Source organism: Phascolarctos cinereus, unplaced genomic scaffold (genome assembly GCF_003287225.1).
Source record: "Phascolarctos cinereus isolate Bilbo 61053 unplaced genomic scaffold, phaCin_HiC Scaffold_4;HRSCAF=312, whole genome shotgun sequence".
Classification (NCBI taxonomy): domain Eukaryota; kingdom Metazoa; phylum Chordata; class Mammalia; order Diprotodontia; family Phascolarctidae; genus Phascolarctos; species Phascolarctos cinereus.
In genome coordinates, this window is record NW_027555847.1 from 147,346,902 (window position 1) to 147,367,453 (window position 20,552).

Sequence of the window (20,552 nt, forward strand, 5' to 3'; positions counted from 1 at the left end):
GGGTAACTGCTAGATGCCACCAACCAAACGCTCAGACTTCAGTGATTACGTGACTTACCTCTGGTCACACAGTTCATGTAAAACACTTTTAACTAACATCTTTTCATGTACAGAGAAAACAGTTACAATACAATTTAAACTAGAGTTCAGGAATAATTCTTTACAGTAGTATGTCACTTGTTTTCATCTTTTTGCTCACAGATTCAAGACATGAACAAATCCCTTTAAACTTAGCACAAATTTAATGATGTAATGTTCTGGATAATTCCTGAATGATCTACAAAAGTAGAGAACCAAGTCCTCAAGGCAATGCCCAAATTGGCTGATCTAAAGGTTAGCTACAGAGTCATTTACATCTTAAAAACCAAGCTTCAAGGACTCTTCAGGGCTACCTGTCCATCATTAGCAAATTGTTAAAAAAAACAAACAAAAAACCCAAGTCAATTACATCTCACTGTTAATAACCATTTCATGAGTTCCCCAGATCTACTTTTCAAGGGGACTGCATGCAAAATTATCTGAAGATTATCATACTGACCTCCACATGGCTGCCGATGTCATCTGTCAATGTGCTTGGCACATATAGGTACTAAGTGTTTATTGAAGTGATTGTAAGAGGTTAAAGTTAAAATTGGAAACACATCTGCTCATACATCCTGGTAAAACAGACTATTGATTTAGGACATATAAACATATATGTTATGTGGTCAAATTATACATATATACATGTTTAAACACACTACATATATGCATGTATGCATGTATAAACACACTATATGTGTGCATATATATACACACATACATTTGTATATATAAACATATATACACACACAATACGGTATCTGAAAAGTCTTAGTATACACAGGCATCTAAACTGGATTAATACGGGGCTTTTTGTTGTATATTACATAGATCCCAAAGTCATCTATCAAGATATCAGAAGAAAGTTTCTGTCTCTTCTGTCCTCTCTCTCTTTCTCTCTTTTTCTCACACTCACAAAGACATACACACCACCACCATCACTTCTACCACATACTAACAATATAATCAATTGCATTTCCCAGTGTGCACTTACCTCATTGTCTGACTCCACAAGAACTTGATCATATTCACTAAGGGCTACTAGGAACATAATAGAGGTGACATTTTCAAAGCAGTGTATCCATTTTCTTCTTTCTGATCTCTGGCCCCCAACATCCACCATTCTGTAAGGTTGAAAATATATAGATCAATCTCAGGTAAGGAAAACTTTAGAAAAATCAATATACGTTTATTTAGGGAATTTTGTTCACTAACACAAATGGTGGGGTGTAACTTAAAAAAAGAAACAATTTGTTTTTCAGAAAGTGATATTAAATTCAACAAATAGTTACTGAATGAATGACAGCTTGTATGGCAAAGTTGGAGAGAAGAACATTTTGAGTAATCAAATATTCTAGCTAATAGAAAATTATTATATATATACATAGATCTCTAGCTTCATTATCATTCTTTTTATTTTTTAATTATTTTTTTTTTCAGTTGTCAAGCATTTTTTCTCCCTCCAAGACTCCTCCACTGGAAAAGAAGAAAAACAAAATTTATGTAGAAAATAAGTATAGTAAATTAAAACAAATTCCCATAGTAGCTATATCCAAAAATGTGTGTCTCATTTGCATATTAGCTCATTGCCTCTCTGTTAGGATATGGGTAGCATTTTTCAAAACTGGACCTCTGGAATCATGGTTGATCATTACGCAGATAACCAGTTTTAAAAGACAGAATCCAAGAAAATAAAATGTACCTATTTTTAAAACTGTAGGGGAAATAATTTACTATTTCTTTAATGATACAAAGGCACTTGTCTTTAGGGTGGCCTCAAGGATACCTTCATGAACACTGATGATTACCACACTTTCAAAATAAAAGAGTCTGGTTAGTAATAGTGATTTCTAGTCGACAAATGGCAGAAAACAGAATTAACTGTATTATTTATAATAATTCATATGTGATGAAAAGGGGAGCATCATTTCCTTGTTTTTTTGAGTTCAATAAAACTCATACACATCAATGATTATGCATTTAAGTGGCTACAGCACTCTTGAAGTAAAAAGAATAAAGTACATGACCCTGACTTAATATAAGAGCAAAACTTTAGTATTCCATCTTTGGCCATACCCACAATAGGAAATACCTTGTGTGTCATAAACACCTTCTGAACACAAATATTCAAAAGATAGTTGTATCATAGTATATGATACAATACAACATCCTGTCTTTTTTTCTAGCCTGAAAAGACTGTTGATCAAAAGTGTACTGTACATTTGTATATCTTTCATAAGGAATAAAGTACATAAATTTGGAAACAAATTTAAATTAAATTTCTTTACAAATGATTATTTTGTTTTTGCAAAATGTCCACATTAAATTTGTCTTGCATGATTATACACATTTGTAATGTTTTTTTTCCTTTGCCGTCTCAATGGGTAGGGGAGGAGTGAGAGAGAATTTGGAACAAAAAATGAAATAAATTTGAATTTTTAATATGTCCACATTTACTGTCAAGTCATGAAGTATGGATTCTACCAATGAGAATTCGGAAGTGAATATCAGAAATCTCTAAGTTTCAGGCCTGGGTTTACCACATGGTAAACATCCTGGAGATAAACACTGAACTTTAGCTTCCTCTCCTATAATGTAGGCATAAAAATTGTGATCTGTTTTATAAGGATGCCAACTAATTAATGAACTAGTTATTGGCTTTTAACTTGGAAGATTATGTTATTGGTCCTGCTACCCTTCAGTTTGAATTGCCATTACAATAGTGTGATGGATTTCTGTTGATGCATCTATGTTTTCTCACCTATTGTAGAATAGCCAAGGCTGGAACAGAGGAAATAACAAAGGGGGAAAGGGACTCCTGTTGTAGCAGTTTTTCCACTGTCTGGCCATTCAACAACCCAGTAGGTTGAGCAATAGGGTCCTGATATGGGATCAATACTAAAGCTATTTAGACAGCCATGTTAGTTAACCTAATATGCTATATCATGAATGAAGGTTAAACAGAAATAATACTGTCAATGCATTAAATTCCCCTAAGCTAAGCAAACACTAAGCAAAGGATCATAGTATTCCACATAATAAGAAGGATGTAGAGAAAAATACCTGTTACACACATCAAGGTTTTTTAGCCACCTCTTTTTTAATCATGGATTCTATACATACATTTGGTAATTTCAATAAAAAGGTAAAGACCAAAAACTCTCTGAATATTTTGTCTGTGTGAATTATAAGAGGAAATTAACTTCTGTTGGGGGAAATGGTAGGATTGAAATGTACCATGTGAGCACAGAGTAAATCCAGAGAATGTTGACTTTGTTGAGGAAATAAACACCAGATACAACTGAAAGCAAGAAAGCTGTATATAGAACTGGGTCAAATCAAGATCTACAAAGTGGTGCAACAAGAAGATATACTTTTCCTAGTGTTATTTATGGCTACCTTAGAGGCAGGACTCCATTGCTTTGACTAGGAAATGAAATAATAATTGATGGTAAACACTTCAGGCATTTCTCTCTCTCTCTCTGTCTCTCTCCCCCCCATTCTCTCTCCCCTTTCTTTTCTCTCTGTCTTTTGTCTCCTTCCTTCCTTCCTTCCTTCCTTCCTTCCTTCCTTCCTTCCTTCCTTCCTTCCTTCCTTCCTTCCTTCCTTCCTTTCTTCCTTCCTTCCTTTATTAGCAAATAAGTAATCTCTTAGAATTCCAAGAAAATCTGTAGGGGCTTTATGGAGTATCTAGACTGATAGTCTTAAAGATCAAGAAAGTAGTGGAATATATGGACCTCAGTCACTAAATTCAGCAAGATAATAACATGAACAAAATGAACCAGAGTATGCAAAGTGGCCTCAGGCCACATTAGAAAATATTGATTGATTGGGTATAACCATAACAATCAGAGCAAAAGTATTAAACTCTACAGGGATGGCTGTGATGATGATTAACATACTGGAATACTGATCTAGTACAAAACGTGAATAGCAGCAGTATGTATATACCCAGCATTTAATGGAAAGAATGATGTACAAATGATGGAAAGTCAAGGGTAGCAGATGATAGAAGGCAGACCACCATGAAAACAAATATGCTAGGAAGTCATGTAGCTAGGATTGCAGTCAACAAATAAGCTACAATTCTAATCTATGGGATCCAGATTGGATCTCACATTACTATAAATAGCCAGTCAGGAAGCAGAAAACTCTGTAGAATGATTCAATGATTTCACTATTTGGACATAAGGAAAAGGCCCTCCCAATTATGGTATAGGCTAGATGTGTGTTTTCATTATGATGAATGATGCCAGATTCAAATGCATATGTGAATGCATAACTAAAAGACTAAAATCCTTCCACTACAATAAGTTAAATGCAGAAGTTAGAAAGTAAGGCTCTTAAAGAATTCATCTCAGCATAATGACTTTTGGTTTATAGAACTGTATATAAATAAAAGATCTAAAGAATGCTTCCCTAAGTTCTAACACTAGGAGCAGGGTACAAGAAGAAAGATAACTGGACTTAGAAACAGACCTGTGTTTAAGTGCCAGTTTCTATCACTTAGTACCCACGTGATTTAGGAAGGTCACTACCTCCCTGGACCTCGGTTTCCTCATTTAATAATTTTAATAGTAATTGTACTACTTATCTCAAAAGATAATTGGAAGGAAAGGGCTTTGAAATCTGTAAAGAACTCTATAAATGTTATTCTGAAGATAGTAAAGAAGAGGACATAAGAAGATGGACAATAAAGATAAAGAGAATAATGTTTGGGGGGGCAGTAGTCATCAAAATAGAATTTTATGTAGAGTAGTGTAAATGTTAAAACACTGACTTCTCTCTGATCCCAAACTGGGAGAAAAAACAAACAAACAAAAAAACCAGCTCTTAGGTGTTTGCATCTGAACTGGAGTAGACTCTTCATCCCATACAATTTATTTCCAGATCAATCCTACAAAAAACCCTGTGTTGATGGTGGCATTTGATTGTCCTTCTTACATATTACATTTTCTAGAGTGAAATTACATAACTAAAGTCCATTGATTGACGAACTGGCAAAATGTGAAATATAAGATAATGAATAAACTGGATTGATGATCAATCAGTTCATGCATGCCGAGTGCTTTGAAGATAAAAATCTCCATGAAATCGCTACCTCCTTTTGTTTCTCAAAATCTTCTGTGATACTGACTTATAATTAAAACATAGATCATAAAATACAGATCTCTAAAATGCTGTGTCTTCAAAACTAAGGGGCTATTCCACTTTGTCACTGTTTTACTGGCATGGCTCTTATAGTAACTGGTGGCAGAGTGAAAGTTAGTTTAGAAAGAGCAGATCCTAACTTGTTATGGGGTGATGGAAGACCTGACTGGGTTTAATGAGCCTATATTTTCTTTTCAGGCATACTGGCAGAATACACATCCCCAATGAACTTTATGTTCTTCTTTAGACATATATTCACGGTAGTATATTACCATAGATAACACCTCTCCATTTCTCAAGGTACAATAAGAATTGGATTCTAATTAAGAGAACAATCAAATGATTATGGAAGAAGAGATTAAAGAGAGATAGCTCTGTATTGTTTATTTTCCCCTTGTTTGTGAAAAAAAGCATAATATTATTGCTAAATTATCTTAGGGCAAAAAAACAGTGATGACGGGCAGTATAGCTCATTTCTCATTTGCTATGAACATAAGGCTAACTAATCCTACATGCAAATGTTACGAACATCCCTAAGCACTCAACTTTATAAATAAATGTAAAAAAAGTTCATGTTAGTTTTATTAGTGGTCAAAAATCCTGCGTTTGGATTGAAACACAATATGAAAATCTTTGTAACATACAATTTCTCCTCATAAAAGCATCAAATATATCTTATGTACTTTCAATAATGGACAAATTCCTCTACAGTTAATTTCATTCTAGATTTAGTTAGGAGTAGAACCAGTATTGGTGCAACTGCACTTCCTGCAAACATAAACTTTCTTTTACATCTGCCTTCAAGGAAGTATTCAACCAACCATAAAGGAGGTTCATTCAGTCAAGACTGTCTAAGTCGAAAATCCTATGGTAATAGAAATTAAGTTGAGGAAAGCCAATATGAAACTCTTTATAATAAACACTTTCTCTATCGACAGGCTCATAAAGCAAAATAAAAAGGAAAGATTATTTATAATCATCAGAATCACCATGATAATTAAAACAAATCCAAAGTTAATCAGTTTTCCTCATATGCTTTCCTTACACCTACACGAGCTTTCAATATTTACAAAATTCACAAAAAGTTCACATAATATAAGAATTAGAAAATGGGTTTCAGGGTCTAGATTACTACCTGAAAATGACGCTTTGTAAGTCAAAGGGGTATTCAATGATCCCTGTGGTGGGGACTCGAACTCTAAGGACATCTTGTTGAGTAGGCAAATAGGCAGGATCTGCTACACGGTCCAAGTCGTTAAGATAGCTACAGGTGGGAAGAAACAATAGTAATATCAGTGACACCATAATACCAAGTTCCATTAAGGAAAAGGATGGGAAGAGATAAAGATGGGAGAAAAAAAAAGAAGGAAGAGAGAGATGAGAAGAAAGAAGGGATATTTGAGAGGTAGAAAGAGGTAAGAGTAAACTTTCAGTTATAGGAGGATATATGTACAGTTTGTAATTACCCAGTTTTCATATTTCGTCTTGTTCCTCTTGTCACCTTTGGACTATTTCATTACTCATTAGGACAAATTCAGATGTGATTCAAGTGGGGGAGAGGGGACAGGAAATTAAAATGAAACCATCCCAGTTCTCTACTTGTTAGCAGCTCTAGTAGGGGGCTGGCATGCAGAAAAGGATAAAGCTAATGTGTTTTTTTGGATTATTTGTGGATTTCATCTATAAATGTCATTTTCATCACTGATTGCCAAAGATGATAGAATTGAATGAATCCAGGTTAGTCTATCTGCAGGGTTCTAGAGTAATTTCCTTTGGATAAACCTTATCAGCCTCCTCAAAAAGGATACAAATCCTTAATTCAATATTCTTCAGTGTCAAAGCCACTCAACATATAAAGCTGGACATTTAAGAATGTGCCTTGTTGATATGAAATTCTTAGGGTAACAGCTAATATACTGGAGCACTGTAATGAATCAGTAATCTCCTGTTTGGGAGACATGCATTATATACTGGAATTCATTTGATTCTGTGACACCTCCATGCTTCCTCTACATACTCCAAAGTGCTCCATTACATACATTTGTTAAATTAAAATGAATGAAAATTAATTGTATTTGGGAGTTTTAAGGGACATCATTTGTTATAACTGGAGGTATTCTGAAAAGGCACAAAACACAGGTTAGAAATTACCATTCTAAATGGTACCCAAGTGATTCCAAAATCAATGTAATTTCCTCAAGTCATGGGAAGAACAGAATGATGTATTTAAATTGTCTTGCTCTTCTTCTCAAGGCCACTTTCCCCCCCCGGGCTTTTGGATTGGGGGGAGGGGTGTCTAAAATTTTGAAGTTCATAATTTTAAAATACTTAACTCACTTAGGAAATCATAAATAAGCCTTAAACCAAAAAGAATAGCTAAAACCAACTCACAAACCCTAGTGAGTTGAGATTTAGTAGAGAAAGAACCATAAGTCCTTTCAAATTATGTAAATAAAATGCATAAATAAGATCAGTGAAAATACTATGGTAGTTGAGCTGTCACATATAGAATTTTTATTCTCCATATAGAAACATGGTTTAGCATAGTTTTTATAGCTATCACACTGGTTCTTTCTTCCCCCCACCATATTCATGAAATCCTTATGTTTGGGAATGAGTAGTGGAGTGAGATAAGTCCATAAATACCGTTCTGTTTTCCACTATTATATCATGAAGCATTAAGAATCCATCAGATCAGGGGCAGCTAGGTGGCACAGTGGATAAAGCTCTGGCCTTGGGGTCAGGAGGACCTGAGTTCAAATCTGGCCTCAGACACATAGCTAGCTATGTGACCCTGAGCAAGTCACTTAACCCCAACTGCCTCACCAAAAAAAAAAAAAATCCATAAAATTACAGAATTCTTGGCTTGGAAGAAACCATAGAGATCATCTTCTCAGAGGGTCTTAGGTCTTAGAGTTGGAAAGGGGGCCTTAGCAGTCCCTGAGTCCAATCCTCTCATTTTGTAGATGAGAAATAAAAGCTCAGAGAAATTACACAACTTGCTCAGTTAAGGTGAGAGCAATATTATTTATATTTAATGACATTCCTGGAACCAGAACCATGTCCTTTTTGTGCCATATAAACACTAAATAAGTTTCTTACTAGGTTTGAAGGTTTTAAAGTTTTCTATTAAAACATTCCACTTACTTTCCAAATCAACTTCAGCCTCTCAAAGTTCCTAGTAATGAAAGGATAAGGCTGGATCTGGGAATTCATTCACATAAAGAAATCCAAGATGTGGAAGCCCCCTTTAACCAACTCAGATTCCTCTGCAATTTATAATCCCAGAGAGTTGCCTAGGGCAGTAAGAGGTTAAGTGATTTGCTCAGGTTCACACAGCTAATATGTTTCAGGGGCAGGACTTGAGCTGGGATCTTGCTCTAAGGTTAGCTCTTTAGCCACTATGACATAGGTACTTCTTTGACTATAAAAGGGAAAGAAAAGTATCCTCTTTTTGAAATACATTATTCAGAGATAGCATTCTCTAAAAATATAAGTTACAGAGAAGTTGACCTACATTGGTAGAAAGAGGATCCTCATGGGGACAGATCCATATTACCCTATACAGATAAAATCACAGGTCTAATCTCTAATCCTAATTTTTCTAAGGCACCATTCAATCACTTCTTCCAGGCAACTAATTATCCTTTTTGGTCTAACCTCAAACAAATGAACGTTTCCTAAGATAGTAGTTTATGCTCCTCTTACTTATAGGAAACATAATATCTTTAAATATGAAAGCAAATAGAGATTTCGGACGGGGTGGTAGGAGGATTTCAGGGGTGGGGTGGGAGTTTTGAGGGTAGGGGAAAGAAATGTAAGGGTAGAGGTGGTGCTTTGAGTTTGCAGCACTGTAGAATGTAGATTATGATATACATATATATGTATATGTGTGTGTGTGTGTGTGTGTGTGTGTGTGTGTATGTATGTGTAAAACTGGGACACAGTACTTGCCTTTGAGGATTATCCCAAGTGGATGAGACAGGTTCCCTTTGAGCTCAAAAATTAGTTAACAAACATTTATTAAACATCTACTACATGCTAGGCATTGTGCTAAGCACTGGGGATACAAAAAGAGGCAAAGACAGTCCTTGCCCCCAAGGACCTTATCTTCTGATTCCTATCTTCCTATGTCTCAGTAATTGGGGTTTTCTCACATGCCACACTTAAAAATTGGACACAAAAATATGACTCACAGCAATTAACAGGTTTAGAAAACCTAAAAAGTTTTTCAGTTTACCATGTGTTGATTTTACTTTGAAAAGCATAAAATGTAAATCCATTTTGAACACAGAGCTCCATATATTTGGCTACATGTTAGATGAGGAACAAAGTAATTTCAAAAATACTCTCAGAAATTAAATAACTTTGAAATTACTCTGGAAAGTCTACACTGGAATCTATTTGCTTGACTAGATAACCCATGATTACCTACTTAACTCTTTACACTGGGAACTACTGTTACATTTGGGATGTTTAGTTTTTTGAAAAGCAAGGCTTCTTTTTGTTGTGGACAGAAAACTTGGCATTAAACTTCTTTCTTTTTAAAAACAAATGTTTTATTGATGTTCTTTTTAAAAACATCATTGTCACCTCCCCAAGACTCTTTCCACCTGTCTCTCTCACTCGGTTCTCAATAAAATCCTTCCTTGTAACAAAGAAGTATAGTTAAATATAACTAAATAAAAAAAATATAACAAATCAATACATCGACCATGTCTGACAGTGTATTGTCTGCAGGTACAATCTGCTACTTTGCTGCTAAAAGAAAGGAAGCCATCGATCCTTTGAAATCAAAATTGGTCACTGCATTAATGAGGGTCTTGATATATTTCAATATTGTTTTTCCTGACATTCTTTGCACAAGTTCATGCACTGACTCAGTTTCACAAAGACCGAACTAATTTGTGAATCCACAGACTTTGATACTTCCCTTCTAACAACTGATGTTCAGTTGCACAGGAGACTTACAGAAAAAAAGCACATTAAGTGAGGCAATCATTTTGTCACACCGAAAGCCTAGGAATCTTGATCAATCTCATTCTCAATTCAGTAAGAGAAGATGCATTTGTAAGGAACAAGCCTACCTTAGATAAATTCTACATATGCATAGTACCTGATTTTAGTGCCTGACAGAATAAGTAGTAATGCTTATCTATAAATCTGAAGACATGATTTAAGTCATTAGTAGTCCATCTGAGATGTTCCAAAACATACAGGACCAATTTACAAGAAACCTAATTTATTCTTCCTGCATCTTTGTAGAGTGGGAAAGGTGGCAGTCTGACCTATGAAATACTGAACAATATACAAACTTGATAAAGGTTCAACTCTCCAGGCCTAAGTAAATGTGTGATTATAATCTTAACATCCTTCAAAGGATCTCTGACTTAATATTGTCAGTGGAGGGAACTCCTGGTATAAGGACTATTTCACCAAGACAAATGCCCATCTGTAACTTAGTTGTTTAGTTCTAGGAAGTCATGTAGAGCTCAAATGACTTGCCTAGATTTACATGGCTAAAAAGTGTCAGAGGTGGGACAAATAGCTTGCAGACTCCAAGGCCATCACTCACTTGTCTGTACCAAATCACTGTGCTGCTATATAAACTTAATAATCATCTAAGTATTAAATAGTTGGAAAAATAACACCCCAGATGCTTAGTTTTTAATAAAGTAAATCCAAATGACTTAGCAAACAACAAGTGACCAAATAAAATGCATTTTATTTTGGTTTGATGTTTTAGTAGTACATTTTATAAGCCTTTCAAGTCCCTACATTCTTGACCCAAACATTTTTTTTCCTCAACTGGATAGTGGTCACTCTATGTGTTTTCAGATACAGTGCAACTGTATGTGCATAGAGAAGCAAAGTAATTTACTATTTAAAACTAGATTCCAATCTAACATGCCAAAAGAGAACAACTCTGGTTACATAATGGTCTTCTACAAAAAATTAGAATCCAAAGGGCTGCATTCACATTGCCTCATCACAAGATTTCTTTGTAGTTGTGAAACAACAACCCAAAAGTGTGTCAGAAGGGTTTAGAAATCCACTTTGAGGTTGAATTGCTCTGACTGGTGATTGAATTAATACAAACTCACCTAACCCACTTTATGTAGCCAGCCCCAGACTGTACTTCACATTTTGTTCAGTTATGCACCCAGAATCTAGGGCCCACCCATGCATTTCTTCCCCTGTCTCACTGCCACAGATGTACTAACTCCTCCCCTCTTCCTCTTCTAACTCTTTGTCTGAGAACGGTAATCAAACCAATACTACTATTGCCACTGTAAAGGGAATGACAAGCCAGCTACCATCAGAAGGCTTCTCTCATAATTCCTGTGATTCTTCAGACCAGAACTCCCTTCTCTGGCTACCATTCCACCATATATATAGCCTTCCACCATCAAAATGTTAGCTTCTGAGATGCAAGGACAAACTCACTTTGGTATTTATATTCTCAACACCTTACACAGTACCTAGAACATAGTAAGTACTTGACATATTTTAAAAAATTCATTCAGGGATATGAAAGTCTATTTAGGATTAACATTTTGTTTTTGGCAATTCACAAATTAAATAACATATCTACAATTAATCAAAAGCTGATTCTTTCCCAAGCTTAACACAAGCTGAAGTTCTCCTATTTTACAACCTATCTCTAGTGCTTAGTTCGGTGCCCTAGTGCATTTGTTGTTAAGTTGTTTCAGTCATATCTGACTCTTTGTGACAAAGATACTGGCAAAGATACTGGAGTGGTTTACCATTTTCCTCTCCAGCTCATTTTAAAGATGAGGAAACTGAAGGTGTAATGACTTGCCTAGGGGTCACACAGCAAGTAAGTATCCGAGGCTGGATTTGAACTCAGTTCTTTGGGACTCCAGCCTCAACACTCTATCCACTGTACCACCTAGCTGCTCCTACATGCCTGATGCATACATAGCAGGTGCTTAATAAATGCCAGCTGACTCTCCCAGAAGGGTTGTGAGTCAACAGTTCTCCATAAGCAAGAACCACCCGACAGAGTGTTTTCTTTACTCTGTGTTTGTAGGGCTTTTGAGAGTGACTGAGAAGTCCGGCGTGTAGAATGAGCTCTCTTGCCCGTCTCTCCAGGATCAAGATAAAATGTATGTAGCTCATGTTCACAACACACCCTACTGCACTGGAGATACAGGAGAGAGGCAGTGTATCTGGTTCATTTGTCATATTCTGATGAAAGATACAGGAGTCAAAATCTCTTAATCTTATTGTACTCATTCATTGTGCTGTAAGCACTGAACAAAACAGAGAGGCTGCCGTGGGGGAGAAGGAAGGGAGACGGTATGGATTATTCCATTCATTTAACCTTTTAAAAAAAATCACCCAGGTTTGAACAAATTTATATCACAGAGTAAATTCACAAAGTTAATTATAGCTATAATTTGTTTTGTAAAAATGATTCCCAGTGGCTGCTGAGGTCATTCTCAGGGGGTTGCTATGGTGACAGGCACAAGGTACATTACCAAGGCGATGTATGTGTAACAAATGGCTGGCAGAAGCTCTCTCCTGACGTCAGGAAGTGATGGCTAACAAAGCATATGTGAAACTTATATTACTAAGATAACTGGCAGCCTCATGATCAATGCCAGAATACAGAAGCCTTGAAACTTACCATGAAAAAAAAATCCTTCAGCATAAAATGTCACCCAATGCTGCTAAGAAAAAATAACCACAATTCTTTATTATTAAAAAAAAAGTTGGGGTCAACATGACAGTTGTTCATTGTTCGAAGGGTGGGATGAGATGACCTCTCAGGTCTTTCCAATTCAAAGGAAGAACTGCGTAAATGTTACACAAAAAGAGGGTAGAGGCCGGTGAGATGGATGGCTAGAAAGACAGGCAGGTTTGTCACGTAGCAGGTATAAATGATAGACAACCCATATTGTCCATTAACATCCTTACAATGTCAAAAGAGCTGTAGGCTCCCTGGCATATTAAGTGCACCCGAAGTGAAGGATTCATGGAAAGACATGGGCACCAAGTCACCCAAGATGGAAGATATAGATAGACTGTGCTTACTCAATACTGGGTACACAATGATGACGGAAAATTATCAACATTTACATAGCGTTTACTATGTGTCAGGCATTGTGCTAAGCACTTTATAGTTATTATCTCATTTGATCCCTAGGAGGTATTATTATTATCCTCATTTCACAAATGAGGAAACTGAGAAAAATAGAGATTGAGTGATTTACACAGATCACATAGCTAATAAGCGACTGAAGCTAGAGTTGAACTCAGGTCTTTCTGACTCCAGGCCCAAAGCTGTATCCACTATGCCATCTAGCTGCCCCTACAAAGTAGATGCTTAATTAATATTGACTGCAATCTACAGAATTGCAAAGTATACCTACTGAAGAACCATCAAAGTACTGAAGCACGTGAGATTCAGATTCCAAATGGAAACTTTTAATAGTAATAGTACTTTTTTGGATGCTTTTAAGTGTACAAAGTACTTTGATACCGATCATTTTATTTGAGCCTCACAACTCCGTGAAGTAAGTACTAGAGGCATTATTACCATTTTAAAGTGATTTGTTCAACATTATACTTTGCTGTTTTTCAGTCGGGTCTGACTCTTTGTGACCCCATTTGGGGTTTTCTTGGCAAAGATACCAGAGTGATTTGCCATTTCCTTCTCTAGCTCATTTTTAAAGATGAAGGCAAACAGGGTTAAGTGACTTGTCCAAGGTCACACAGCTAATAAGTCCAGGGTCACACAGCTAATAAATCTCCGAGGCCAAATTTGAACTCAGAAAGAGTTTTTTGGCTCCAGGCCCTGCACTCTTATCCACTGCACCGCCTAGCTGCTCCAAAGCTACACAGCTAGTGTCAAAAATGGGGTACGAGTCTTGGGCTTTGGTGACTCAAAAACTAACATTTCATCCACAATGACATCTCACAAGTGTGAAGGTAAACAGAAAAGAGAGATACTGCTATCAAGTTTCTTGTAGGTTGCTTCCTGATTTCCTCTGGATCTAGCTCTCATGAATACATGTTAATCAGTGTGGCTGGTTTAAAATGTGTCTTGTCAAGTTTTTCAGGGCATGGTAAGATTCCCTCCATAACAGCAGAAAATGATGGGGGGGGGGCTCTAATCAACATGCAAATCAACTTCTGAACACAAAATAGCATCATAGTGTTTTCCTTCCACAAAGGAATGAACTCAGGAGGCCCAATATAATTGTTCCATAGATTTTCAAATTTGCTTTTCTTTTTATGAGGAAAATACATAGCTATTTGGAGAAACAATGGTTATTTCTTTGTAGAGAAGCAATAGAGGCAGCTAAGTGGTACAGTGGATAGAGTCCTGGGCCAGGAGTCAGGAAGACTTATCTTCACGAGTTCAAATCTGGCCTCAGACACTCATTAGCTATGTGACCCTGGGTAAGTCACCTAACCCTGTTTTCCTCAATTTCCTCATCTGTAAAATGAATTGGAGAAGGAAATAGCAAACCACTGCAGTATCTCTGCCAAAAAAAAAAAAACCCAAATGGGGTCACGAAGAGTAGGACGTGACTGAAAAGACTAAACAACAACAGAGAAGCAATAACAGAGTTTTACCAGGGATCTATTAAAATTCTGAATGCTTTGGAAACAAAGACCTTCTCAAAGTGTATTTGTCCTGATATTGTAATCCTTGATAGCTTAGGCCACAAAGGCAGTATCCAACTCAGAATTAAGGAGAAGCACAGACTTCTTAAAAGCATTTTTTTTTTTGGTGAGGCCATTGGGGTTTAGTGACTTGCCCCAAGTCATACAGTTAGTAAGTATCAGGTGTCTGAGTCTGGATTTGAACTCAGTTCCTCCTGGCTCCAGACCTGGTGCTCTATCCACTGTACCACCCAGCTGCCCTAAAAGCAATTTTTTAAAGAGGGAAGGAACTAGGAAATGAAAGACTAAAGTTGGTAAGTGAAATACATTGTATTACAGCTGGGATTTTTAAAAAAAATCTAATAAAAAAGATTAGGCACATGACCCTCAGTCATGAAACCAAAAAGGGAAAAGCATCTGTGGGTGGCAAGAGGAAAAAGAAATTTCTGTCAACATTTGGTGCAAAGCCTACCCATCATAAAAAGATAAAGGAAACAGATTTTTAGACCACAGAAATAACATAATCCAGCAAATGGAGGAATTCTTTGGCACCTGGGCCTCCTGGAGTGATGTTACCTCCATTATAGTATCTGTTACTAGAATAGTATAAAGATGAAGATATGGGACAGTTAAGGGTACTGTCAAGCTTCTCACACCTTAATTATTGAAAAGAAGGTTACAAAAACTAGGTTTATTTCATTAAAAAAATTAAGAGGAGGCCTCATTGTGATAGGAATATCCTCAAGGGAATTAAAAAGCTAGATCACTCTACCAGGCTTTAGGAATAATAATCAAAAGCAGGGAACGCAAGGAGAGAGCAGAAATCCAGTGATTTTTGGGAAACTATCTTTATATAGTTGAGACTAAGGGACCAAAAGGGGTCAATTGGAAAATGGGGTGATAACTGTTTTAAAAATCCATTACCATATTTTGTAGTCAAGTCAAACAATGGAATAAAGCTGCTACTAGAAAAGGAAGAGGTATAAAGAGGTCTGTTCCCTGCCTCCCCTATGCCCTACACATCCAAGCCTGTTGCTTGTTTTCAGATCTTTCACACCTGTTTGATGTGATCACTGTTGCTGAGAGGCAACATAGAACTTTTATCTAGCTGGTTAGTCACAAAAAGGTAAATCAACACATCAACACATATACTTTCATCTCATTTACAGAGAAAAACATTTTGTGGAGGTAAAACAAATTTTCATTTCTCTCCATCAATTCTAAGTTTCCCAGTGATTGCAGGATTTTAACTTTTGCCATAAATATTTTTCATTTATAAAAAAGTATTGTTTTAAATATAAAAAGTAGGAGTTAAAAACAACAACAACAACAAAAAGAGGATGTAATAGTAACTATAATTCTTTTGCTTATGTAGCTAGGAGGTATAGGGAATAGTGTTGAGGTTGAAGTCAGGAAGACCTGAGTTCAAAAATGGCTCAGACCTTGGGCAAATTGTTTGCCTCAGTTTCCCCAAATATAAAATGGGAATTATAGTAGCATGTACCTTTCAGGGTTTCTGTGAGGATAAAGTTTGATCACTCAATTAATCAATATGCTTTTATTATGAGCCAGGCACTGTATTAGGAAATGGTGATACAAAGACAAATAAGAAATAGCCCCAGCCCTCAAGGAACTTACATTCTATCTGGGGAAATAAGAGATACACATAAATACAAAATAAGTACACGGTAATTGGGAGCAGGGGAGGCATTCATAGCAGGGGGATCAGAAAAGGTCATATATAGAAGGTGGCACCTAAGGCTAGGATTCTAGGCTGCTATGGTGAGGAGGGAAAGCACTCCAGGAATGGGGAAAACCTTTACAAAGGCACAGAGAGAAGAAATGAAGACTCATGTATGAGTACCATAACAGAAACCGGCCCACTATAGTCATGGGTTCAAAGAGTAGAAAGGCAGGCTTATGAAGGGCTTTAAATGCTAAACACAGGAGGCAATAAGGAGGCACTGGAGGTTTTTGAATAGGGAGTGATGTTGTCTCATCTGTACCTTATGAATATCATAAATTAGGAGCTGTGTGTTGAACAAGAATCAACTAACGGTGACTTAATGAGACTCTAAGACTGACTGAAGTCCTTCCAGTGAGCTCCTTGACTCCGAGAAATGTACCTGTCCAGAAAGTTTGTTTTAAATTTTTATCTTAAGAATTCCAAAGAAAAAATTGTACAGGCTGTTTCCCCCAGGCCTGGAATGAACTTCCTCCTCATTTCTTTCTATTAGAACCCCTAACAGGGGCTGGCTCAGTGGGTGCTCAGTGGATAGAATACTGGGCTTGAAGTTAGGAAGATTCATGTTCCTGAATTCAGATCTGGCCAAAGAAACTTACTAGTTGTGTGACCCTGGACAAGTCACTTAACTTTGTTTGTCTCAGTTTCTTCACCTGTAAAATGAGCAGGAGAAGGAAATGGCAAACCAATCCTCTATGTTTGCTGAGAAAACCCAAATAGGGTCACTATGGGTTGGACACAACTGAAAACGAGTGAACAAAAACAACAACAAAGAATCCCTAATGTTCTTTAAAGCTCAGCTCAAGTATCACTTCCTATATGAGACCTTTTAAAAAAATTCTCTTCAGTTGTTAATGTCACATCCAATTACTTTTACCTACTTTTTACATATTTGCTTACATGCTGTATTTCCTCCCAACAGAATGTAAGCCCTTGAGGGCAAACACGTCATTGGATTAAGTCTAAACATACTGAACAGGTGAAAAGTCAGGACTGGAGATGTAAATTGAGGTTGAACAGTCGAAACAATCAGAAGGAACAGTCCTTGTGGGAGTGAATATAAAAAGAGCACAGTTTAAGGCCATCCACCTCTGGTTAGGGAGCAGAAAAAGGAAATGAAACCAGCAAGGAAAACACACCAAGAAGGAAGAGACAAGAGAACCAGATGAATGCTGTGTCACAGAGAAAAAGGGTTTCAGGATAGAAGAGTGGCCAACTTAGGTCAAAAGAAAAAGAAAAAGAAAAAGAAAAAAAATAGTTTTCAGGAGCTTGTTTTCTATCAATTTTAAGGAACTTAATAAAATCTGGTAGAGAATAGACATTGATCAAGACCTACCCCTAACAAAAATAATACATAAAAGTGACTTAATACTCACACAAATGAGTGTTGCCATTTAGGGTTGCAATTTGGCAACACGGATTGTAATCTAAAAAGTCTGGGACTAATTCGAACTAGAATTCTCTGAACTTTGCACTGCGCTCTCTCTGTATTGGGAATTTTGTGGGTGCTCAGCACATTCCTGTTGTTGTTCAGTCATTTCAGTTGTGTCTGACTCTTTGTGACCCCATTTAGGGTTTTCTTGGCAAAGATACTGGTGTGGTTTGCCATTTTACAGCTCAATTTACAGATGAGGAAACTGAAGCAAACAGGATTAAGTTACTTGCCCAGGGTCACACAGCCAGTAAATGTCTGAGGCCAGATTGAACTCAGGTCTTTCTGACTACAGACCTGGTGCTCTATGTGCCACCCAGCTGCCCTCTCATCATAGTCACTGTATCATATAACAATTGCACTGGTTATTTTAAAAGTAGGGAGGAAACCCTACTTAGGAATTATTTATTCAATTAAACATATATATTGAGGACCCATCATGTAGCAGGCACTGCAGAAGGCATCCAAAGATAAATAAGATGGTTGCATACCTTTCCATCCCCCCCTCAAACCTCTTACGGCTCACTTTTCCTTGCTTTTTCATTGGAAAATCTTGTCTCGTATTTCACTGAAAAAAAACGAGGGCATTCACCGAGAGATCCCTCTTCTACTTTCCATCTAATCTCACATCACCCAGATTCCTTCTGCTTCTATCTCCTCCTCCACATCCATGTCACATGAAGAGATGACTACTCCTTACCAAGGCTAATCTCTCTTCACGCCCAAGGGATGCCATTCCATCCCATTTTCTCCAGCAAACTGTTCCTTCAATCAACATTGCTCTTACTTATGTTAAATTCTTTCATCGTCACTGGCTGCTTCTCTCCTGCCTGTAAACATGCCCGTGTCTCCTCCATCCTTAAAAAACCAAAACCAACAAACAAAAAAACCCAAACCCCTCTCATTTGATCCAACCGTCTCTACTAGCTATCATCGCATATTTCTCCTCCCTTTTGTGGTTAAACTCCTTGAGAAGCCTGTCTACAATAGCTGCCTCTACTTCCTTTCCTCTCATGCTCTTCATAACTCTATATATTATAGAGTCTGACTTCCAACCTCATCATTCAGCTGGAACTGTGTTGTCCAAAATTACCAGCGACCTCTTAATCAGCAAATCTAAAGGCCTTTTAAAAATCTTTATCCTTGACCTCTCTGTAGGCTTTGATCCTCTTGATCACCTTCTTCTCCTTGATACTGTCTTCTCTCTAGATTTTTGTGACACTGCTTTACTCTGGCTTACCTGGCGCCTTTACCGTACCTGGCTGACCACTCCTCAGTGTCCTTTCCTGTATTTTTATTTAGATCATGCCCCCTAACTATGGGTGTCCCCCAGGGTTCAGTCCTGGGACCTCTTCTCTTTTCTGTCAAAGGCAGTAGATACAGCACTGGGCCTGGAGTCAGGAAGACCTGAGTTCAAATTTGACCTCAGATACTCATTAGCTGTGTGACCCTGGGCAAGTCACTTAACCTGTTTGCCTAAGCTTCCCAACTGTGAGTGGGGATAATGATGGCACCTACACTGCAGGGTTTTTGGAAGGTTCAAGTAAGATAATATTTACAAAAAAATTGCTTAGCACAGTATGTCACACAAAATAGATTTTATAGAAATGCTTGTTACTCTTCCCTTTCTATATTAGATCTGATCAATTCCCATGGATTCAATTATCATCTCTATGCCAATTATTCTCAAATCTCCTATCCATCTCTAACCTCTCTGCTGATCTTCAGACTTGAATCTCCACTTGCCTACTGGATGTGTCAGATTGGATGTCCCACAGACATTTCAAGCTTAACATGAACAAAATTGAACTCATTATCTTTCCTAACACATGCTCCCCTCCTCTAAACTTCTCTATTACAGTTGAAGGTACCACTATTCACCCAGGCATCCAGGTTCCCAACCTAAGTTGCCATCCTTGACTCCTCACTCTCTCTCACCACCCCCATATCCAATCTATTGCCAAGTTCTACTGATTTTACCCTCTTAATATTTCTTGAACACATTCCCTTCCCTCCTCTGACACTGCTACAACCCTGGTACTGGCCCTCATTACTTCATTCCTGAACTACTCTTTTGATTGATTTCCCTGCCTCAAGTCTTTCCCCACTACAGTCAAACTTTCATGAGCTGTCAAATTACTGTTCTTAAAGCTCAGGTCTGACCATGTCAGTCCTCTACTCAACAGATTCCTATCACCTACAGGATCACTAAGTCACTAAATTTCTTCAAGCCTCAATTTCCCCATCTACAAAATGGCTCCCATCACTTCTAGGATCAAATATAAAGTTCTCTGTCTGACATTCAAAGCCCATCACGACCTGGCCTCTTCCTACTTTTCCAGTCTTGTTACACTTTAGTCACCCCACCTGTTTACTTTGCAATCCTGTGGCATTGGCCCTGCTTTTCCTCACGCAGTATACGTCTCCTAACTCAGTGTTTTCTCTGGCTGTTCCCCCATGCCTGGAATTCTCTACTCCCTGAATTCCTGGTTTCCATAAAGTCCC

General features: G+C 37.3%; 1 protein-coding gene across 1 annotated transcript in view; it reads right to left on the bottom strand.

Annotated features, from left to right (window-relative positions):
• Nucleotides 1–20,552, bottom strand: part of LOC110214560 (guanine nucleotide-binding protein G(q) subunit alpha) — a 411,313-nt gene that overhangs the window by 101,294 nt on the left and 289,467 nt on the right. Inside the window, exons 4-5 of the mRNA XM_020995540.2 lie at nucleotides 6,368–6,496; nucleotides 1,076–1,205 (exon numbers count right to left, since the gene is read on the bottom strand). Of these exons, the coding sequence (XP_020851199.1) occupies nucleotides 1,076–1,205; nucleotides 6,368–6,496 (259 nt within the window). The remainder of the gene's footprint in view (nucleotides 1–1,075; nucleotides 1,206–6,367; nucleotides 6,497–20,552) is intronic.